The 24,615-nt window shown below is 45.0% G+C and overlaps 1 protein-coding gene and 1 pseudogene across 2 annotated transcripts; both read left to right on the top strand.

Annotated features, from left to right (window-relative positions):
* Positions 1–1,331: 1,331 nt before the first annotated feature.
* On the top strand, positions 1,332–14,501 carry LOC308160361 (acidic mammalian chitinase-like; the record flags this gene model as incomplete). Its single annotated transcript, XM_080534274.1, has 10 exons — positions 1,332–1,356; positions 1,774–1,978; positions 2,057–2,113; positions 2,238–2,403; positions 11,479–11,603; positions 11,812–11,935; positions 12,078–12,263; positions 12,573–12,689; positions 13,130–13,262; positions 14,296–14,501. The coding sequence occupies 10 exons, from the start codon at positions 1,332–1,334 to the stop codon at positions 14,499–14,501; spliced, it is 1,344 nt and encodes a 447-aa protein (XP_080390400.1).
* A 2,716-nt stretch (positions 14,502–17,217) lies between these two features.
* LOC308160360 (acidic mammalian chitinase-like) lies at positions 17,218–20,011 on the top strand (annotated as a pseudogene). Its single transcript has 8 exons — positions 17,218–17,232; positions 17,339–17,365; positions 17,856–18,060; positions 18,139–18,195; positions 18,320–18,485; positions 19,158–19,282; positions 19,508–19,631; positions 19,802–20,011. The product of its transcript is annotated as an acidic mammalian chitinase-like (transcript).
* Positions 20,012–24,615: the final 4,604 nt, after the last annotated feature.

The following is a 24,615-nucleotide window of genomic DNA, read 5'->3' as shown; positions in this document are numbered from 1 at the left end:
TTGAAAGGTGATATCCATCTCTTTAACACAAGCCAGTAAGGCAGTGCTACAGAACGAGAGTCTCAGTTCAGATACGGAGAGTGGAATTAGTTCCAAGGCGCACTCTTTTTTTGTGATCAAATGTTTATTCATTTTCTTTTAAAGCACATAACAACAAAACAAGACAACAAGGCTACATCTTTCAACCAACTGCCCCAACAACTCATAAAACCACACCCAAACACACAAATACACTGTAATATGAAACCACACCACAATTACAATGTCGCCTTCTAGGTACTAGGAACATATAGGCTACATTACAAGTCCGCAACCAAAACAAAAAAGAAAGTATATCAGATAAGCCTCACCCACCCACCCATCCCAGAGACCAAAGGACAAAGGCACATTACAATTGAGCTGACATTGCATCATCAAGGTCAACAGAGATAGAAGCACACTCTTGTAAATAGATATGGCATTCAATAAGACAATAGTTAATGTATAAACATGTTAATGTATAACATTGATGTGAAGTTAATTGTTAATTGTTAATTATTAATTTTATTTATAATGCGCCCCCCATCCAACTTTTACATCGGCCCGGGGCGCAGCCCGGGTAAAGGAACAGATAAAGACAAGGACAAGGACAAGGAACACAGAAAGCAAACAGACACAGACTACTTAAACGAACATCTCAAGGGATACAATTTACAACAAATAGGGAGTAGACTTAGGGAACATCATTGACGAAGAGGTGGGTTTTTAACTTGGCTCTAAAGGAGTCCAGAGTGGGGGCAGACTTGATGGCGGAAGGGAGCGCGTTCCACAGGGTCGGTGCTATCACCGCAAAGGCACGGTCACCCTTCCTCTTGAGGTTGGTGCGGGGGGCCCTCAGGCTGAGTTGGGCGTCGGACCTGAGTCTGGGCCTTGAGGTGGAAGACAGGTCCAGGAGGTCCTTGATGTAGGTCCTTGAAGTGTTCGTGTTTAATAACTGCTGCAAAACATGACGGTTTTTAGCTTAGATTTAAATCTTAATGATGCTGTGGAAACAGTACAGGCGGGTAGTAAATAGTTCAGGTGTAGCCTGAAGAGATGGGTCTTTAGTCTACTAGGGAGTGATTCTGCAGATCTGACAGCAGTGGGAAGCTCCCAGCGGGGAGCGAATTTGCGGAACCTAGGATGGTAGGGGAAGGTCGGGCAATACCGCTACCTGATTGGTTGGCGAAGCTCTCGTGGAGAGCCCCCTCATTGGCTGGCGACATGTCTACTGTTCATGTTTCATTTTTTTTTTTTTTTTTTTGACACAATAAAAGATCCTCTCTCTTCCTGCCACTGCATTCACAAACACAATGACCAAGCTCACTCTACTGGCAGGTAATGACATTTTTTAACAATTCCCTTGAAGTAAGTTGTTTTGTTTTGTGTGATATGCTCTTTGTTGACCTTATTGAATCTGTACTTTTGAAGGTCTGTTCCTGGTCCTGTGCCATTTAGGTAAGATAACCCACTTCTCCAACACTGAAGAAAGTAGCACAGAGACATATCATACTGCACATATCTTAACTATACACATCTTCGTCTTTGTCTGTACATATCACGCTGTACAAATGTCTGTCCATACTTTTATGGCTTTTGCACTTTGGTGCCCAACTGCATTTCATTGTCTTTGTACTTGTACTCTGTCAATAATAATTAAATTGAATCTGAATCTGAAGAATCACAGAGACAAAGTAATAAAAATACTCTATCTGTACTGTAAAATCATATTATTGCAATCTTCTCTTGTCCAAGGCTCTACCTCGCAGCTGGTATGCTACTTTACCAACTGGGCCCAGTACAGGCCTGGAACTGGAAAGTACATGCCAACTGATATTGACCCTTTCCTTTGCACCCACCTGATCTACGCCTTCTTCATCATCAATACCGCCAACGAGCTGACCACCTTTGAGTGGAATGATGAGACTCTATACAGATCCTTCAACGGACTGAAAGACAGGTTGGTATTTCATAGAAGATATAGATTTCATGGGAGGTTTTGCTGTTTGCTGACAATTGTGTTTGTGTTATCCAACAGAAACCCTAAACTTAAAACACTCTTGGCAGTTGGTGGATGGAACTTTGGCACCAAGCAGTAAGATTTACTTTTTAGTTTGTTTTATTCTACATGGATAACCAGCAGTGTACTGTTTTGTGTTCATAATATAACACTCTACCACTATCAGTAGCAAATGATCATTTCGTCTAATTCTCCTTAGGTTCACAGCGATGGTGTCGTCCCCAGCCAACAGACAGACGTTCATCCAGTCCTCTATCAGTTTCCTGCGGAAGCACGGCTTTGATGGGCTGGATCTGGACTGGGAGTACCCTGGAGCACGAGGGAGCCCCCCAGAGGACAAACAGAGATTCACACTGTTGTGCAAGGTCAGAGAACCGACATTTGAATAGAATAGACAAGAGTAAACGTTGTTAACATCAGAACTATCAACATCAACTGCTACCAAGCACTGGATCGTCTCCAGTTCAGCAAAAGATATCTAACAATCTGGCCAGGTCCAAACCAGTGAAACTCACAGATGGAAAGTACAGTCCTTTCTAGTACAATCCTTTCTAGGCCCAATCAAAAACTGTTCGAGCTATTGCCGTTAGGGAAACGGTACCGAAGCCTCTGGGCTAAAACCCAGAGGCTAACAAACAGCTATTTCCCCCAGACTCTTGGAGATACACACTGGAAGAATACTAAAAACTGGTTGAGTAATTTACTACCATACTGTATTGTAGTATATTGCATGTTGTTACGCTTGCCTGGCTCTTGACAAGGTAACAAAAAGGGAGACCACACATGGTTATCAATAATAGGAGATTTATTAAAGAAAATAATGTTGAATTGAAATAATGAAAAGAGAAAATGGTAACGACAACAAAAACGGCTGCTGGTCGACAAGGAAGAGAGAGTCCATGGCTGTGTTCGGAATAACGTACTAGCATACTACTCATACTAGATATGACGTAGATTTTGAGTATGTAGTACGTTCGAACTGTACAGTATGCAAGATTTGAGTATGCGAGAAATTTAATAGGCGAGCAGTTATTTCCGGTCAAATTTAAGTCGGTTTTGATGGACACTAGCTCGGCTCCTATTTCCCAAAATGCATTTCGCGTCCAGAAATGCATGAAATCCAAGTTTATTTGTGTCTTACACACATGTTCACCTAGTATTTGACTGTTTGTAGCCCAATCACGAATGATCCCAGTATTGTAGCTTCAGACGGACAAGTTGGTTGTAGTGCTTAGTGTTGTGTACCTACTGTGGTTAGTAGGCTACTCAAATAAACACGGAGAAACGGACTGTAGTTTACTAGTTTCTTTACTTGGAGAAATGACCACGTTACATTGCATGTCACTTCCTACATAGGAATGCTGGGAGGTACGTCCAACAGGTACGTAATCACGTAGTGACGTAACATACTCAGGCCAGGTAGAATAAACAATGCTAGAGCAATAGATGCAAACCCAAATACTCTACAACTCCTCCCCTTCTAGATAACAACAACATTAACACCATAGCATTTACTAGGTTGAACATAACTAACAATACCCTTGCTTTAAACGGATAACTAAACACACTAGTGTCTTATTCAGAGAGATAGTTTGTCTGGAGGTCTGTGGGTGCGTGTTGGATAACGTCTCTCCTCCGGGGGTGTGACCCCCGGGCTCGCACCACCAGCAGGGAGACCCAGGCGTGGGGTCAGGGGCCGACCAGGGCTAGGCAGACACCCCGTTACACGGTCGGAGGTCGGCAGGCCCAGGCTCTCCTGAGCAGTGTTGGAGGTAGGCAGGCTCAGGCTCTCCTGAACAGCGGTGATACGTGCAGGATCCACCACCTCTTCTGCAGTGCGTACCTCTGACCTCCGTAGTTGGTCAAGGTGGCGTCGCCAGACAGTGTCAGGAGCTACTTCTACAGTGTAGGACAAGGGCCCTTGTCTTTCTTTGATTATGCCGGGCACCCACTTGTGTTCTCCACGGTAATCCCTGGCCAGCACAGTCTGTCCAATCTCTAGTTGACGTGTTTCCCTGTCGTGCGCCCTTAGACCCTGTCTGATCTGCCGATCCATTACAGTCCGCCGCAGATTTGGCTTAAGCAAGTCCAGTCTTGAGCGTAACCCACGTCCCAGGAACAGCATGGCGGGTGTCCGGTTGGTAGTAGCGTGAGTGGCGTTACGGTAGGCAAACAGGACATTGGCCAGCTTCTGACGTAGAGAGAGAAAGGCATCTGCCATAGCTCGCAGACCTTGTTTTAGGGTTTGTACGAACCTCTCGGCGAGCCCGTTGGTAGCCGGATGATAGGGGGCTGATGTTATGTGGCGAATTCCATTGAGCTTCAGGAACATCTGGAATTCATTAGCCGTGAATTGAGGACCATTGTCACTCACCAATTGTTCGGGGATACCAGTTCTTGCAAAGAGGCTTCTCAACACGTCGATCGTGTGGGCTGTTGTCGTGGAGCTCATGGTGAACACTTCTGGCCACTTTGAACATGCATCGACCACCACTAGGAATGTTGTCCCCATGAATGGACCGGCGAAATCAATGTGGATACGTTGCCATGGGGATGCAGGCCATTCCCAGGCATGGAGAGGTGCAACTGTCGGCTCATTCTGTACACGCTGGCAGCCAGAGCAATGCATGGCGAGCTGTTCTATCTGTTGGTCAATCCCCGGCCACCAGACGTAGCTCCTGGCGAGTGCTTTCATCTTCACCACTCCCAGATGGCCACTGTGTAGCTCTTCCAGCACCCTGGACCTGAGCTTGGTGGGGATGACGATCCTCATTCCCCACATAAGGCATCCAGAGTCAATGGTGAGCTCGTCCCTACGTCGGTAATAGGGAGTGAGGGGAGACCCTTCGTGGGTTGTCCAGCCAGTCTGCGTTGCTCTGTACACTTGTGAGAGAGTTGCATCTTTCCGGGTCTCTCTCTCAATAATTTCCGCCGTCACCGGGAGGCTTTCGAGTTGCATGAGTGTGAACATCTCCACCGGTTCCTTGTCCCCCTTTGTCGTTGTTGCTGTGTCAAGTGGCAGCCGGGACAACCCGTCTGCGTTGGCGTGTTGCAGTGTTCTCTTGAATTCGATCTTGTACCGGTGCCCTCCTAGGAACAGGGCCCAGCGTTGCATCCATGCTGCAGCTGTCACGGGAATCGCCTTCTGGGGGTTGAATATCGAGACCAGCGGTTGATGGTCAGTCACCAGGATGAACTCCCTGCCGTACAGGTACTGGTTAAACCGTTTTACGCCCCAGACCAGGCCCAACGCCTCCTTGTCTATTTGAGAGTAATTCTTCTCGGCCGGGGCCAGGGAGCGTGAGGCGAACGCTATTGGTCTTTCGGTCCCATCCCGCATCACATGTGACATAACGGCTCCTATACCATACGGCGAAGCGTCGCATGCTAACTTCACAGGCAAGGAGGGGTCGTAGTGTGTGAGTACTGTCTCCGATGTCACAAGCTTCTTCACTTCCTGGAAGGCCTGTTCACATTCTGTGGTCCATTTCCATTTCCGTTCTAACTGAAGTAGTTGGTTCAACGGGTAGAGCACCGTGGACAGGTTAGGCATGAACCGGTTGTAGTAGTTGATGAATCCGAGAAACGACCTCAGCTGCTGTACATCCTGTGGCTGAGGAGCCTCCATGACGGCCTCGATTTTCTCTTTGCATCTATGCAAGCCCTGTGCATCGATGGTGTGGCCACAGTATGTGATACATGATTTAAAAAACTCACACTTGTCACGTCTGGCCCGGAGTCCGTAGTCTTGAAGTCTCTGTAAGACCTTCTGCAGGTTCTCCAGGTGTTCGTTATCGTTGGCCCCCGTCACAATGATATCATCTAAGTAGCACTGTGTGCCTGGAATCCCTTGTAACACCTGATCCATGGCTCGCTGCCATATGGCCGGGGCAGAGGCCACTCCGAAGACCAGCCTGTTGTATCGGTACAGGCCTTTCAAAGTGTTTATCGTCAGGAACATCTTTGAGTCTTCTTCTATCTCCATCTGTAGATAGGCTTCAGCCAGGTCCACCTTGGTGAACCGTTTTTCACCGGCCAGGTTTGCGAAGATGTCCTCAATCCTGGGTAATGGATATTGTTCTGCTTGTAGCACAGGATTGATGGTGATCTTGAAGTCTCCACACAGCCTCACTGCCCCTGACTTCTTTGCTACTGGGACAACGGGTGTGGCCCATGGACTCCAGTCTACCTTGGACAGGATCCCATCAGCTTCCAGGCGGTCCAGCTCAGCTTCCACTTTCTGGCGTATGGCGTATGGAACTGGGCGTGCTTTGTGGAAACGTGGGTTGGCTCCGTCTTGGAGAACGATTTTTCCCTTGATGTGTTTTAATGTCCCGATGCCGTCTTGGAATACAGGTGCTGCGGCATCCAAGACTTTCTCCAGTTTCACCTCTGTGGACTTGTGAGTGGGGTTTGGCGCCACCTGCAGGCTCTTAATGGATTTCCAGTCCAGCTGCAGCTTCCTCAGCCAGTCTCGCCCCCACAACGCTGGTCCTCCTCTTCTTACGACGTACAAGTCCAAAATGCGTTGTTGACCATTGTGTTGTACATCCACAGGCAGTACTCCGAGGGGCTTGATTTTCTCTCCAGTGTATGTTTTTAGGAGGATAGATGATGGGTTCAGCTTCTGGTCTCCAAAGTACTTCACAAAGTCAATGTGTGCCATCACTGACACTGCAGAGCCGGTATCCAGTTCCATTTGTACTTGTTTGCCATTCACCTGTGGTGCAAGCCAGATAGCTTCCCTGTCGCCTCCTTTGACATGGTAAACATCCAAGCTATTGGTATGTTCACTCTCCTCGTCTGACTCGTCATCTGCAGCCTCCTCCATGTTGTGCACTTTCCTGTTCTTTTGCGCACTCCACTGTGTCTTTTTTTCATTTTTGTACACTCTTGATTTTCCAGAGCGACACACCCTCTGGATATGTCCAGTTTTGTTACATAGTCTGCAGACTTCGTCTTTAAACCTACACTGTGATGGGGAATGTGAGCCCCTCCCACACCTGTAACACAGTTCTTGCTCTCTTGTTTGTGTGACGGTTGCCATTTTGTTTACATTTACTGCCTTTACTCCTGTCTGCAGTTCAACAGCATCCCTGGCTGCTGTTTCCATTGAGACTGCGATTTCCACTGCCCTTTTGAACGTGAGGCCGGCCTCTGTTAGCAGTCTCTTCTGTATGGCCTCACCAAGAATGCCACATACCAAACGGTCTCTCAACGCATCATTCAGTCCATTTGCAAATTCACAATGTTCAGTGAGTCTCTTCAGCTCAGCCACGTAACTGACTATGGATTCACCCTCATGTTGATTTCGTCTATGGAATCTGAAACGTTCAGCAATTAGTAGTGGTTTTGGGGATAAATGTTCTTTCATTACCTCCACCAGTTGCTGGAATGTTTTTACGGAAGGCTTTTCTGGGGCAGTTAAGCTGCGCAACAGGCCATATGATTTCCCCCCCATTGCACTCAGCAACACTGCAACATGTTTGTCATCCTCAATGTCATTTGCCTTGAAATACTGTGAAATGCGTTCCGTATATTCGACCCAGTCATCCGTCGCGCCGTCAAACGGGTCAATTGATCCAATTCTAGCCATCTTGCCACGCTGTATAACTGGATACTTTCACTACTCACGTCCGAGTCTCCGTTTGTTGTTCCCGCGAAACAAGTTCGGTCATATCAGAGACAGGGTTCACTTTCCAACCACCTCGTCGCCACTGTTGTGTACCTACTGTGGTTAGTAGGCTACTCAAATAAACACGGAGAAACGGACTGTAGTTTACTAGTTTCTTTACTTGGAGAAATGACCACGTTACATTGCATGTCACTTCCTACATAGGAATGCTGGGAGGTACGTCCAACAGGTACGTAATCACGTAGTGACGTAACATACTCAGGCCAGGTAGAATAAACAATGCTAGAGCAATAGATGCAAACCCAAATACTCTACACTTAGTAAGCTAGTTACTTGAGCTAGCTAAAGATGTTGGCCCCCCAAATCATTTTACAAAGTGTTGTAATTATGTTACGATATTTCTGTCGAGTGAGTGAACTGAACCACCGTGGTGCCACCCCGAGAAGTGAACCGGGAGTAAACTCAATGAACAGGGAGTTCAACATGCGTCAAATGCTTAAATTCACTCCGAGCAGTGTCGACATCGATGGGGGTCTCCAATCGACTCCATTCAAAGTGATTTACGATTCCGCCCCTCTCCCCTGTCCGGACACATTTGAATTTTCACCGTAAGCCCCGGTAAAGCGACGTTATTAACCCGCAAAGAGTGTGCCCCGGGCACCGTATTTGTCCGTGAATAACACCGGCTAGGAAGGTGGTAAAAACACAATACTACTTTGCTGACTCCACCATCGCTATACGGTCATTTTGAGCCATCAACCAACCCACTGGCACCCCGGGAAGTTATGTTTCGAACCCTGAGAGCATGCATAAATGTCTATCCGGAAAGAGTGCACTCTCCTCGGCCGCTGCACGCGCCTCTCCTCGGTAACGCGGAGGAACGAAAAGCTTACAGCACCAACCCTGCTTAGCTTCCGAGGTCGGACGAGATCGGGCGTATTCAGGCTAGTATGGCCGTGAGCAAGAGGACCATGACCCTAAGCATCCATATGCCTGTGCCTGGAGCACTCTTGTTCATGGAACTTTATTATATAAGCACTCTATTTGTGGGTAGACTATGCACAAGGTGTCCTGGATGAAGGGAGAAGTTAAAATCGCTCTGAGAGCGCCGGAGTGCACACTGGGTGCAAAGTCATAAAGGGACCAGGTAATTTGATTGGACAAGAGGCATTCCATGAGTGCTGATCATATTTCCAGGGTGAATTTACGAACGCAGCTAGCGAACAGAAGACGCAAAAAATCGTCAGATCAGATATATAAACGGGTTATTTTGGTAAACTGGACACATTTTGGGAATATATATGTGGTTACTTTCTCGCCTGAAAACATATTAAAACTTCATAAAATGACATGTTAACACTTGTAAAGCCAAAATTACATATTTTAGCTAATGGAGGTTTAAATTCGCCGCTCCCGGCGAAATGCATTCTGGGAGGCAGTATGGAGTATGCATAATGGTCGGCTGGTTTTCGGATACGACTATACTATTATTGTGAATTTAGTAGGTAGTATGCAGTATATACTCATTGAGTATGCTAGTATGCAGTATGCTAGTACGCTATTCCGAACACAGCCCATGAATCTGACCCACTCTTAAAGTTAATTTATTAAATTTATATAGCGCTTTTCCGAGGCTCAAAGACGCTGACAATATAGGATACACATGGGGAAACACAAAAACAACAAGTAACAACAACAAGTTTTGATTGATTGAACTTTATATAGAAGATTTGCAGAAGTAGGTACATGAAAGTACATATTACATACAAGGTCAACTAACAGGATAAAAACCCAAGAAAGCCACTGGCTTATTTCAATTGGGGTCCTTGATTCACAATTCATCGTTACATGTAAGACAGACAAAAAAACTAGTACTATCTACAAGATAATACAGACAAATAACTATTACTATCTACAAGATAAACATACATCCATCATGGGAAGAACAATACAACAAAACATAAGGTATGTACAGCGGGTAGGACAGGTGGGGACATACACCACAGGTGGGGGCGGGGGACAAAACACAAAGTATGTACAGTGGGTAGTTCAGGTCTTTTAATCTGATTTTTGATTTAGAGGGTCCAGTTACGGATTGCAGCCTCCTGTAAATGTTTTTTGAGAGTGGTTTTGAAGGTGGGAAGTGTTTTGCACTCCTTTAAGATTATAGGAAGGGCGTTCCACATTTTTACTGCATAGTTTGCAAACGAGTTTAACCCCTTGTTTGTGGTGCAACGCGGTTGAACGTGGTTCGTGGAGCTTCCTCTGGTATTGTATGTGTGGACGTTGTTCACTTTTTGGAAGTATGTTGACAGGTACTTGGGTGTCTTTGTGGTGTAGCGTATCTTGAAGACCAGGCCCAGTGCAAGCTGCTGCACTCTGTCAACTACTCGTAGCCAATCAAGGCTCAAAAAATGAGCAGCGGTTAGATGTGTCCTAGGGTTGAGGCCTAGCAGAAGCCTAACCAGTTTATTTTGGGCTGTCTGGAGTCTTGTTTTATGGGCCTTTGTGGTTCTATAGTACCATGATGTTACGGCATAGTCGAAGTGACATTGAATGTAACAAGTAACATGGAACACAGAGTCAGCGAACGGGGAGGGGGGGGGGGTGTAGAGTCCGGTGTTGATGTTGCTGGGAGCCTCGATGGATGTGGCGGCGAGAGCAGAGAATGCCTGCCTTGGTGGCAGCAGCAGCAGTGAGGCGATGGTTGTGGTTCAGTGAGTGTAGGTGAGACGAGAGAAGGGCAGGGGGAGGTGGGGGGCAGGTGAGATGGCCGGGAGTCCAGGGCAAAACGACAGGCAGTGAACCAGAGCGACAGCGCGGTGCCGCCGTTGCCGTTGTCATCAGTATTGCCAGCCTGGGACCGAACCCGCGCGGCCGGCCAGCCTAGCCGTGCCATGCCAGCGACCAAATCCCGCAGCAGTGAGTGAAGGCTGGGAAGGACCGACACTCACCTGCGGAGATGGCAACCCCCGAACCGGGGAGGGAGCGGTGGCTACCTCCCGGGACGAGGGTAGTAGCACAGCACGGCCAGGCCAGCGATGTATGAGAGCGGCGCGCAGCGGGTCGGTCGGCAACACAGAGCCGGGGGACAGGAACGATGAGGCGGTGAATACTGCAGTCCGGTAGTGAAGGCGGTGAGTACTGCAGTCCGGTAGTGAAGGCGGTGAGTACTGCAGTCCGGTAGTGAAGGCGGTGAGAGGCGGGAGATGGCGGGGGGAAGGCAGCGGAGGTCGGCGGGACAGGATACAAAAAGGATAGGACAGGATACAAAAAGACAGGATACAAAAAGGATAGGACAGGATACAAAAAGACAGGATACAAAAAGACAGGATACAAAAAGACACGACCGGGAAACAGAAGCGGCAGTCACAACGCGGACGCCAGCGTGCTCTGAACCCGGAAAAACAACAACAAGTTCCTGGGACAATTAGGATAATCACCCACACCTGAGCCCATCTGGAACAAAGAGAGAAGGTAGACAGGACAACAGATGCAATAGCGCCCACTATAGGTTCAAGTGTGGATCGTCACAATGTCATATCATCGTACTCTGCAAAGCATCTTTTGCACTATTGAAGCCACTGTAAAATCCACTCTACTCTCTCAATGTGTAATTTTTTTTCTTACTTACGTTACTTATTATTATTGTTGTTGTTGTTGTTGTTATTATGTTATTATAACATTTTTATCTGAATGCTGCAATGTTTAGGAGCCAAAGCCAAAGATGTTTACTCTTGGGTACTTGTACAGTAAGGTGTAATAAAAGTGATTATTTTGTGTAATAAACCTCTCTTTACTGTAGGAGCTGCTGGAGGCCTATGAGGCTGAGGGCAAGACCACTGGCCGCCCCAGACTAATGCTCACTGCAGCAGTGGCTGCTGGGAGAGGAAACATCGATGGTGGCTATGAAATTGCAGAGATTAGCAGGTAAAAGGTTGAGGAACCACCAAAGCCAAAGAATTGTACTCTTGTGTACTTGTACAGTAAGATGTAATAAAAGCAATTCTGATTCTGAAATACACATTTTCAAAGTGTTCATATTCTTAATGCAATACGTTTTATGACCCGGTATGCCTGTGTGACAGTGGACTTGCCGGCCATTTAAATTCCATTTCAAACCTGCCTGCCATTTTAGATACCTGGACTTCATTAGTGTGATGACATATGACTTCCATGGTGGCTGGGAGAAAGTCACAGGACACAACAGCCCATTGTACAGAGGGTCCCACGACACTGGCGAGCTCATCGACTTCAACACTGTGAGAAAACGGCTTCTGATTTGGATAAAATTGCACATTCTACATCATGCTGGTGGTCTGCATATCAAAAATGAGCTTCGCATATTTATGTAAATCTCTCTCTCTCTCTCTCTCTCTCTCTCTGTCTCCATCTTTCTGCCAGGACTATGCCATGAAGTACTGGCGAGACCAGGGCGCCCCTGTGGAGAAGCTGAGGATGGGCTTTGCTACATATGGACGTGTGTTCCACCTAGCCTCTGAAGCTACTAGTGGGGTGGGAGCCCCTACCAGCGGTGCTGCCACCCCTGGCAAATACACCAGGGAGGCTGGCTTCTGGTCCTACTATGAGGTAACACTTCAGGCAGACACCTAGGCCCACTATATCTTTAAAAGAAAGCTTAAAACGGGCTTAAAAACTGGCTCTTATCTTGTGTTTATCTGAACTTGCACTTTTACTCCTATTTCTTATCTCCTACCTCTTGTTTTATTGTATTGTTCTTTATTTACTATTGTTTTTATGTTCAGCACTTGGGGTTGCCTTCAATGCTGACTTGTGCTATATAAATAAAGTGTGTTTGATTGATTGATTCAGGCTTGTGACATACAGTACTTAATTTCATGACATTTGATCTGAACATGTTGCCCATCTTGTTTCTAGATCTGCACGTTCCTCCAAGGAACCAGTGTCCAGTGGATTGATGATCAGAAGGTTCCCTATGCTACTAAAGCAAAGGAGTGGGTTGGATTTGACAACAAGGAGAGCTATGCAACAAAGGTATTTATACCTACCAGTATTGCTTAGAAGTAAGGGATATAGAATGCAGTGGATTCGGATCCTAGCATGTTTGTATAAAGGGATTAATTACTGTGTTTGTATATATATATATATATATATATATACCTACTACCTACTGTACTTATACTGTACTTCTCATTTCGTAACTGTACATATCCTATTTTGTCTACAGTGTCATGCACTTGCACAATATATATCTACGATAACATGTTTTTCACTATATCACTATTTACACTTCTGGTTAGATGCTAAACTGCATTTTGTTGTCTGGTACTTGTACTCTGCAATGACAATAAAGTTGAATCTAATCTAATCTACTGTTAGGTGTTGCAACTGTATCAAAGTCATCAGAAGACTCTACTGTCTCTCCATCTCCATGTTTTCTCTCATCCTCTCACTCCCTCACTTCCTTTCCTAAGGTCCGTTATTTAAAAGACAACAAGTTTGGAGGAGCTTTCGTCTGGACTCTGGACCTGGACGATTTTGCCGGGCAGTTCTGTGGACTGGGCAACTACCCCCTGACCAGCCATCTTAAAAACCTCCTTGATATTGGTAAATAAATCACCTATCAATAATTCCTTTCATTATATATTTGACCAAATACACTAACAGCACCGATATCAAAGGAAATACTTAGTTTTACATATACAACCATATTTTGGGGGCAATCTGGTTACTTATATTTATCCAGCATAAAATGTTTGTGTTTGTCCTACTGAAGTGCCACTCTCAATAAACGGAATACTTCTGTCGTGGATATAATTGATTCTTAATAGATTTAGTAGAACTTACAAAGCACAAAGAGCTTAGATCAATTGTCTCCAAAGAGGCCTTTTATTAAGCCAAGTTACATGAGCGCAGAGAGAAATGAGCAGACCAATAAGCAAGAAGCAGCCAATGATGGGTGCGACTCATATTTATAGATTGTCCTTGGTCATGAGGTCACTATTCTTGGGAACCAATCATATTATACAAATCTATGATTACACAAGTTATGGGCCCTGTCCATAGTCAGAATTATTCACTGCGCCACAGATCTTGGCCCATCCCTTACAGGAAGGAAATGGGCCTTCCTTGAGTGCTAGATTTCGCCACTACTGTAGAGAGACTTACATTTCTCAGTATAACATGATATAAAACCTCGACACTTCTCTCCTCCAGACCTGCCTCCTCTGCCACCTACACCCGCTCCAGAACCCAAGGTGGTGCCTGGTAAGTGTTTCTGTGCTGGCAGGCCTAGTGGGCTGGAAAGGAAATACAACCATATTTTGGGGGCAATCTGGCAACTTGTTTTTATCCAGCATAACATTTTTGTCCTACTGAAGTGCCACTCTCAATAAACTGAACACTTCTCTCCTTCAGACCTGCCTCCTGTGCCACCTACAACCGCTCCAGAACCCACGGTGGTGCCTGGTAAGTGTTTCTGTGCTGGCAGGCCTGGTGGGCTGGAAAGGAAATACTTAGTTTTACATATACAACCATATTTTTTGAGCAATCTGGTTACTTGTTTTTATCCAGCATAAAATGTTTGTGTTTGTCCAACTGAAGTGCCACTCTCAATAAACTGAATACTTCTCTCCTTCAGACCTGCCTCCTCTGCCACCTACACCCGCTCCAGAACCCACGGTGGTGCCTGGTAAGGGTTTCTGTGCTGGCAGACCCAGTGGGCTGTATGTGAAACCAGATGCACCTGGATCTTTCTACCAGTGTGCTGAAGGCAGAACCTTTGTCCAGAACTGCCCCGTTGGCTTACTCTTCCAAGACAGCTGTAAATGCTGCAACTGGCCCTAGAACTGACCCACAAGTCTGTTACAACGTCTACTTATTAACAACATATTATATATTACATACAGCCCTCTGTATGTCTGTACATATATTGGATTGACAATAAAGCTGACTTTGACTTTGACTTTGACTTAACAACATGCTGGGGACTACAGCTGGAAATTAGCCATGTAGACTAAAGCTGCTCCATTTACTGCTTTACTGCTGTTAATTAATGAGGGCTATTCAAATAAACATGTGAATACCAAAGCATTTTTAATTGCAAAATGTTTCTGTTAGTGGTGCATTATCTGACAGAAGTGCAGGGGTGTGAATATTTTGGGCCATGACTGTACATACCCTGCTTAGTCCCCCTGCTCACTATCCTCCCCCACCCCATTTACATCACTTTGTATCACACTGTGGAATACATATTTCCACCATTTTATGTTGGATTGAAACTTTGATGAAGGCAGCTTCCTGCTGAAACATTGGTTAAATAAATGTGACTGCTCCTGGTGTTTCTGGACACCTCTCGGAAATGAGAAAGACGTCAAATTCGTCTTTAAAGTTTTGTTTTTTTTTTCTTCAGATTTTCGTTTTTTTAGCTAACATTCAACTCGAAGATGTGAAGTACCCACTCGTTATTTTTCCGAACAGTTTTACGTTCATGAAATAAGTGTAATCTATAACACAATGACTTCGTTTCTTGTTGTTTGATGGGGATTCATTATCTTTGATGGGGATTTTCTGTGCTTAGTGATTTCCGGTATAGCAACTTTCAAATACTCATGTCGTCTTCAATTTGTTTCCGATTTCAATGTATGATGCATCATTTGAAAGCTTACAATCTGTAGTTTAAGCACATGTAAAAAACAGAAAAATGATTTCGCCTACAGGTAGCCCTTTTCATTGGGCTGTGTCACAAATAATTTGCATCAAAGCAAGAGTGTGTGGCTCTCATTCGATCTTTTACATTTGATGTAACCTACAGTAATAATAATAATAATAATATCTTGGTTTTATATAGAGCCTTTCATAAACCCAAGGACGCTTTACAGATTTTACAGACAGAAAGTCAGACAGAACAGAAAGGGGAAAAAAAACACAGAGACTGACTAAACTAAACTAGGGGCCAAAGGCCTTGGTGAACAGATGAGTTTTGAGGGCTGATTTGAAGGTGTCCAGGGTAGGGGCATTTTGGATCACTGTGGGGAGAGAGTTCCAAAGGGTGAGTGCTGTCACACTGAAGGCCCTGTCCCCGAAAGTCCGTAGGTTGGTGCGAGGGGTGGAAAGCAGACCCATGTCTGAAGACCGCAGGTTCCGAGATGGGGTATGTTGGTAGAGAAGGTCAGTTAAGTACTGGGGGTCGCAGGCATGGAGGGATTCGTAGGTGAGAAGGAGGATTTTGTATGTGATGCGGGACTTGACCGGAAGCCAGTGAAGGTCAATGAGGGTGGGGGTGATGTGCTGCCAGGGCTTGGCGTAGGTGAGAACCTGCAATAGTCCAGGCGGGAGGTGACGAAGGCGTGGACGAGGGTTTCGGCCACGGAGTCAGAGGGAAGGTCGGCAATGTTTTTGAGGTGGAAGAAGGTAGATTTGGTGATGGATTTGATGTGTGACTGGAAGGAGAGGGTGGAGTCAAGGACGACGCCCAGGTTGCGGACTTCGGGAGATGGAGCAGCCGTCAATCTCAAGGATGAAGTCGCCAACCTTCCGGAGCAGCGCCTTGGGTGCCACAACCATGAGCTCTGTTTTCTTACTATTGAGTTTGAGAAGGTTTAATGTCATCCAGTTTTTTATTTTGTGCAGCCAGTTGACAAGGGACTGCATAGCAGTGGAAGTTGAGGCCGTGATGACGGAGGATCTGGCCGAGAGGAAGCACGTAGATGGTGAAGAAGAGGGGTCCAAGCACAGAGCCTTGAGGCACGCCTTGATTGAATGGGGCTGGGGGGTACTCGAGCCATTGATGGTGACAAACTGTTCCCTGTTTGAGAAGTAAGATTGGAACCAGGAGAGGGCTGTGCCGGTGACACCTAGGAGACGGATAGGTGGTACTTGGTACTTGTATTTATTTATGCACAATAAGGATAAGTCAATGACAGTTACCATAATTATATCTTATGTTCAGCAATCTCTCACATCAATAAATTCAGCTTAGTTGGCACAGTACAGAAAAATACAGAAACAAATATTTTATTTCAGTTAGGTCGAGTTCAACTATTGCACCTCAATTAACTAGCATGTACCGAATTCAAAATTAAATACAATTGTACCTCATAAAAAATCATCATAGAGATCCGCCAGTAAAATATCACAAACAATTACAGCAGAGACATAGCAACATACATTAGGTAAGTGCTTGTGAGCCAGCCAACATCATCTGTAAGTCTAGTGTAGTGAAGAGGCGTGACCGGGTAACTCGAGTGCCAGGAGAAGACACAGAAGAAGGAAAGGAAAACACAAAAGACAGTCAGTACACACACACACATGCAGGTGTGCAGGTAAGAAGGCAAAGCTGAGAGTCTTGTTGCTAAAGCATAGCTTTTTGGTGGAAAGTCAGATGATTGGGAAAGAAAAATTATGATTTGCACATTGTCAGAGCGCTTGGGTTGCTGTGATGTGAAAAAACGATTTGTTTACTGTTTCTGCTCCTGTTCCATGTTCCTGTTCCTGTTCTTTTTTTTTAGACACAATAAAAGATCTCTGCCTGCCACTGCATTCACAAACACAATGACCAAGCTCACTCTACTGGCAGGTAAAGACATTTTTCAACAATTCCCTTGAAGAAAGTTGCATGTTTTGTTTTGTTTTGTTTGTGTGATATGCTGTTTGTTGACCTTATTGAATCTGTACTTTTGAAGGTCTGTTCCTGGTCCTGTGCCATTTAGGTAAGATAACCCACTTCTCCAACGCTGAAAACAGTAGCACTGCACATATCTTAACTGTACACATCCTCGTCTTTGTCTGTACATATCACGCTGTACATATGTCTGTCCATACTTTTATGGCTTTTGCACTTTGGTGCAATCTGCCGAACTGCATTTCATTGTCTGTACTTGTACTCTGTCAATGACAATTAAATTGAATCTGAATCTGAAGTATCACAGAGACAAAGTAATCACATCTTACCTACAGTATCAAAATACTGTATTACATGTCATGTTGCCTTGAAATATATATATACAGTGGTTTAGAACAATGTTCTATAGGCCGGTTTCACAGACAAGGCTTAAGCCTAGTCCTGGACTAAATCACACTTTCAATGTAAAATCTCCATTGAAGATGCTTTTTAGTCCAGGACTAGGCTTAAGCCTTGTCTGTGAAACCGGCCCTATATCTATTAGCAAAATCATATATTGCAATCTTCTCTTGTCCAAGGCTCTACCTCGCAGCTGGTATGCTACTTTACCAACTGGGCCCAGTACAGGCCTGGAACTGGAAAGTACATGCCAACTGATATTGACCCTTTCCTTTGCACCCACCTGATCTACGCCTTCTCCATCATCAATACCGCCAACGAGCTGACCACCTTTGAGTGGAATGATGAGACTCTATACAGATCCTTCAACGGACTGAAAGACAGGTTGGTATTTCATAGAAGGTATAGATTTCATGGGAGGTTTTGCTGTTTGCTGACAATTGTGTTTGTGTTATCCAACAGAAACCCTAAACTTAAAACACTCTTGGCAGTTGGTGGATGGAACTTTGGCACCAAGCAGTAAGATTTACTTTTTAGTTTGTTTTATTCTACATGGATAACCAGCAGTGTACTGTTTTGTGTTCATAATATAACACTCTACCACTATCAGTAGCAAATGATCATTTCGTCTAATTCTCCTTAGGTTCACAGCGATGGTGTCGTCCCCAGCCAACAGACAGACGTTCATCCAGTCCTCTATCAGTTTCCTGCGGAAGCACGGCTTTGATGGGCTGGATCTGGACTGGGAGTACCCTGGAGCACGAGGGAGCCCCCCAGAGGACAAACAGAGATTCACACTGTTGTGCAAGGTCAGAGAACCGACATTTGAATAGAATAGACAAGAGTAGACGTTGTTAACATCAGAACTATCAACATCAACTGCTACCAAGCGCTGGATCGTCTCCAGTTCAGCAAAAGATATCTAACAATCTGGCCAGGTCCAAACCAGTGAAACTCACAGATGTAAAGTACAGTCCTTTCTAGTACAATCCTTTCTAGGCCCAATCAAAAACTGTTCGAGCTATTGCCGTCAGGGAAACAGTACTGAAGCCTCTGGGCTAAAACCCAGAGGCTAACAAACAGCTATTTTCCCCAGGCTCTTGGAGATACACACTGGAAGAATACTAAAAACTGGTTGAGTAATTTACTACCGTACTGTATTGTAGTATATTGCATGTCATATCATCGTACTCTGCACAGCATCTTTTGCACTATTGAAGCCACTGTAAAATCCATCACTTTATTACTCTCTCAATGTGTACTTTTTTTACTTACTTATGTTACTTATTATTATTATTATTATTATTATTGTTGTTGTTGTTGTTGTTATTATGTTTTTTTATTTATTTATCTGAATGCTGCAATGTTGAGGAGCCAAAGCCAAAGATGTTTACTCTTAGGTACTTAAGTAAGAACAGTAAGTACAGTAAGGTGTAATAAAAGTGATTATTTTGTGTAATAAACCCCTCTCTCTACTGTAGGAGCTGCTGGAGGCCTATGAGGCTGAGGGCAAGACCACTGGCCGCCCCAGACTAATGCTCACTGCAGCAGTGCCTGCTGGGAAAGGAAACATCGATAGTGGCTACGAAATTGCAGAGATAAGCAGGTAAAAAAAAAATCGACGTTGAGGAACCACCAAAGCCAAAGAATTGTACTCTTGTGTACTTGTACAGTAAGATGTAATAAAAGCAATTCTGATTCTGAAATACACATTTTCAAGTATTAATATTCTTAATGCAATACGTTTTATGACCCAGTAGCATAACATGCCTGCGTGACAGTGGACTTGCCGGCCATTTAAATTCCATTCCAAACCTGCCTGCCATTTTAGATACCTGGACTTCATTAGTGTGATGACATATGACTTCCATGGTGGCTGGGAGAGTGTCACAGGACACCACAGCCCATTGTACAGAGGGTCCCACGACACTGGCGAGCTCATCTACTTCAACACTGTGAGAAAACGGCTTCTGATTTGGATAAAATTGCACATTCTACGTCATGCGGGTGGTCTGCATATCAAAAATGAGCTTAGCATATTTATGTAAATCTCTCTCTCTTTCTCTCTGTCTCTCTCTCTCTCTCTCTCTCTCTCTCTCTCTCTCTGTCTCCATCTTTCTGCCAGGACTATGCCATGAAGTACTGGCGAGACCAGGGCACCCCTGTGGAGAAGCTGAGGATGGGCTTTGCTACATGATACGGGCGTGTGTTCCACCTAGCCTCTGAAGCTAGTAGTGGGGTGGGAGCCCCTACCAGCGGTGCTGCCACCCCTGGCAACTACACCAAGGAGGCTGGCTTCTGGTCCTACTATGAGGTAAAACTTCAGGCAGACTAGGCCCACTCGAGGGTGGCAGAGTGTGGATATCTTTAAAAGAAAGCTTAAAACAGGCTTAAAAAATTGCTCTTATCTTGTGTTTATCTGAACTTGCACTTTTACTCCTATTTCTTATCTCCTACCTCTTGTTTTATTGAATTGTTCTTTATTTACTATTGTTTTTATGTTCAGCACTTGGGGTTGCCTTCAATGCTGACTTGTGCTATATAAATAACGTTTGTTTGATTGATTGATTCAGGCTTGTGACATACACAGGGTATATACAGGAATCTTGAGGTTAATTTCAATACCTTTCTAAGACTTTTTAAAGACCTTGTCAATATTTTTCCAGACCTCACCGCCACTTCGAGCTGTAACTGTTTACATCAGTGACACCTTTAACTTAACAGTTTGAGTTCGCAATAGACTAGACCACTATCATACAACAGAATTTCCGGTTCATCTTTGTTTTTTAATAAAACTAATAAATTCACGAACTTTTACTAAAGGTTTTTAGGACTCAAACTCTTTGGACAGAGTCTAATTCAGAAAAATACCTACAAAATTCAAGACCTCATAAAATCGTGATAAGACTTTTTAATACTTATTAAGGGTCTTGATTTTCCCAAAATGATCCATCAAATCCATCAAATGCTCAAAGGCTATCCTGGTCATCAATAAAACAGTTACATTTTTCATGTGAAACTTTGGTGACAGCCTATAAGGCCTAGCTAACATTAGGTATGTCCTAGGTGGAAAGTTTACACTGCCTAATAATACCTCCATCCGAAACATTGTGTAGTTAAGACCCATCGCCATCGTTATCGTTTCATTCGTTTGTTTTGGTCAACTTTCTTTTACTGGCCGTTTGTTGCTAAGCAACGATCGTGGATAATTAATTATGGTTTCCCTCTATGCTTCGGACGCAAACGCCGCAGATTAATTGCGAATCGGTGCATCATCTGGGTGATGAGCTCGAGGCCTCAGACTTTTCTATCAGGTATTCTTATTGCACAGTGACAAACAATGCTATCAATCTAATTAACTCGCAGAACAACTTGTATACTACTGCAATTTTAAATAGTACAATGTTTGTGTAACATTTGATATGGCAACGTTTTGTCGTATCATGTTAGTGCATTGTTCTTACTGATCTGGTAGCTAACCAGCAAGCCAAACCTTGTCTCACTCTAATCTAAAAAACGATAGCTTGCTAGCTAGCCAACAATGAATGGCCGGTCGACTTTGTGGATATGAAAAGTCCCGCTAATATCGTTACGTTGAAGTTGCACCAATCAACTAGCTAATCACCTACACAATTGAGTGCATAGTGATGTTAATTATTTGTTGGTTATGAATCAAAGAACAGTTATTGAGTTTAAGACGATTTAATCCAAGTTACACAACAGATACATACATACAGCTGGAGTCTGATCTCTGCTCCTGTGCTGGCCTGGGCTGGAAAAAAAAGAGGAAGCTCTCTCCCTAGCCTGCCCGTTTTGTTCAAGAGGGGAGGGGCCAGAGTGTATGTGTGTGTGTGTGTGTGTGTGTGTGTGTGAGGTCTCTGATAGCTGGTCCAGGGGCCAGGGGAGAGACATCTGTTAATGATCAGTGTGTGTGTTTGCCCAACCCCTCATGAAGGCCAGAGTGTGTGTGTAGATTAGTTAGAATGTAGGCCCAAAGGCTCCGCTTTGGAACAAGGCGTCTGCCAAATGCCATAAATGTAAATGTAACTGTTACAAAGCCTTATCATACTATCTATGCATGTGTGTTTAAAATATACTACATATCTTTGGGTCTCACCCTGGTTCATCAAGAGGGCCGTTCCCTGTGATGTCACTATGGCCTCAAGGCAGGGGGCTCTTGCACAACATTGCACAACACTCAGGGGGCTATTTGCACAACATTGCACAACATTCCCCTACAGCATATATTCAGGCCCCTATCATACTATTGTGTGTTTAAGTAGAAATACACGACACATCCCCCCTCGGACCACCCAGAGGGTGTTCCGAAACTAAACGACCACAAAACAAAAACAAAAACACAAAACCCCACAAACCGCAACTAAGACACCAAAGAAAAAAAATAAAATAAACAACAACAGACAGAAAAACTACACCAACACACAACACAAGAAACATAATAACACAGACCAACCCAGCACCAGTACCAGCAACCAAAGATATCATATAAACCAAATACAAAACAATCAACAATAAAAAAGAATCCTAAAAATAACAATACAAATTAATCTAAACACAGTACATCATACATATTTCAACACAAAAACTTCCAACGACCGATGTCTTCTCTGTCCTTGAAGCGTCAGGGTCAGAGGTTACTAGCTCGTGAACCCAGTTGGAGAACAGCCTTTACCGCTGTCTCAGATTGATAACACTTTCATAGTCAGGAGCTTCCATTTTCGTTGCGCTAGGAATAGAACCTCGCTCCTAGCTTTGCGTAACCATTACATCACTCCACAACCGACATCAATCACATACGATATAGAAATAAACAAACAATACACAAATAATGACATTCAGTTATCATAACACATAATTCCCCAACAGTAAGCATAGGACAAAGGGAATGCATTAATGCATAGATCTTCACCTCAGGTGAGGACTAGTCTTCTGAAAAGTTCATCAACGTGGACTGAGTGACTGATTTTCCAAAAACAGTCAATGAGGCCCTGCCTCCTAAGAAAGTCAAAAATCATGTCTGCTATAATAGGTGCTCCTATCTTAGCAAAATAAGTTTCCCATGCCCCTAAGACCGTTTCCAGCCATGCTATCATCTGCTGTCCATTCCCGTCGTTCCCTTTGATCTGCTGCTTCACTACCCTATTCATAGTCTTTAATCTTTTCCTAACTGGTCGTCGTCCGTCAGTGTCATTGAGGTTCAGGCAGCCGCCTGGTCCCCTCCCACGCTGATCAAGGTCTGGGGAGTCGCCCTCAGCATCATCTGAAGCATGATGCAGGCACTCGCCAGCATCCCCAGTAGCACAGGTGTCCAGGCTTTGGACACCCCCAGGCTGGACCTCCAGACTGTCAACACTCTCTGCTTCGTTGGTTTCTGGTTTATTGGCATCTGGACAGCTTTCCACTGTCCCCTCGGCTTCAGGCATTGCCGGTAATATCACTGGCTGTAACGCTGGCATTGCCACTGGCTCTGGCAACACCACAGCATCTCGTCGTAGCTCCTCCTTCTCAGGTTCTCTGGGGACCTCGGCACCTGTTGGCACAACATCCTGCCTACTCTGTACATCCACCCCCCTGTCCACCACCCGTGGCCCTATTGGGGTAGGGATATGCCCAGACACCACTGGTGTACCCACTCTGATGTTGTTTCTCCAACAGACCCCACATTGACCTAAAGCATGGTCAATCTGTTCCATCAAATATGGACTCCAAAACCCATATTCCTTGGTGATCTTGCGTCTTACCTCCCCCCTAGCCACATGTGCTAATCCATGAGCTTCCCGTATTAACATGCCTATTAAATCTGAGGGTGCTACAACCAACCCCTCATGATTCCTCCATAGACCTGTGTCATCCTGACTTGCCCCCCTTGCTAGCCAAACGTTCTTGTCTAACGTAGTTACTCTACTCTGTAACATCAATAAATCCTCAAGTGTGACCATGCCCTGTAATTGCTTTTCATGTGTGACCAGAAGACCTTTACCTGCCTTGTCTGCTCCTGTAATGGCTTTGGCTGCATCTTCTGCAGCCCTGTTACCTTGTGTGACATGTGATGAGTCAGACCTGTGTGTGGCACACTTCACTATGGCTAATTCCTTTGGCTTCATCATGGCTTGTAACAGCTTCATGATCTGTGTGTGATGCTGTATAGGCGTACCATCAGTTCTCTTAAAACCCTGCCCCCTCCATACAGCTCCATTAAAATGACAAACATTATGTGCATAGGCAGAGTCGGTGTACACTGTCACTCTCCGTCCGGTTCCTAAGTTGCATGCTTCTGTGAGGGCAATCAACTCAGCCAACTGAGCTGAGCAAGGCTGAGGAACTGCCTCAGCCTGTTCTACAATAAACTTTGAATTCTGTGCTTTAACTAAGGAATACCCAGCGCACAAAGTTTCTCCTACCCGGTAACAAGACCCATCAACCCAATATTCTATATCAGCTCCCTTTAAAGGCAAAGCTTGTAGGTCTGTTCTATGCTTAATCACTCTGGCTGTCGATGGAATCTGAACACCGGATGGGACCGTCACCTGACAGCCGTCAGGTGTGCATTTTACTGTACAGTTCAATTGACATAGAGCATCTCTCCCTAGCAGCCCTGTTGGCGTGTGTTCTGACACAAGTGTTGACAGAGTTGCTCTCTGTCCCTTGTACTCTAAGTCTACAAGCTCAGTTGTAGGAATCAGCTGTTTAATTCCCTCAAATCCGATTGTCTTCACATATTCTCCAGACATAGGAAGGTGCGTGGCGTCTTCAGGCTTCTTTGTCACCACCAGCTGGCACCTCCCACTCGGATCTTCCGGGCACCCCTATAGGCCAGCTGCTGGGCCTCCGTAAGGGTTCATCACTCCTGGAGCAGGTGTAGCAGGAGGCCAATATCCTCCTCCTTGGCTCCCCCCTGCGCCCCCCTGGGGCCTGTTG

This window comes from Nansenia antarctica (genome assembly GCF_963989245.1).
Source record: "Nansenia antarctica genome assembly, chromosome: 6".
Classification (NCBI taxonomy): Eukaryota; Metazoa; Chordata; class Actinopteri; order Argentiniformes; family Microstomatidae; genus Nansenia; species Nansenia antarctica.
The sequence above is the reverse complement of the archived record's forward strand: the minus strand, read 5'-3'. Positions and strand labels throughout refer to the sequence as shown.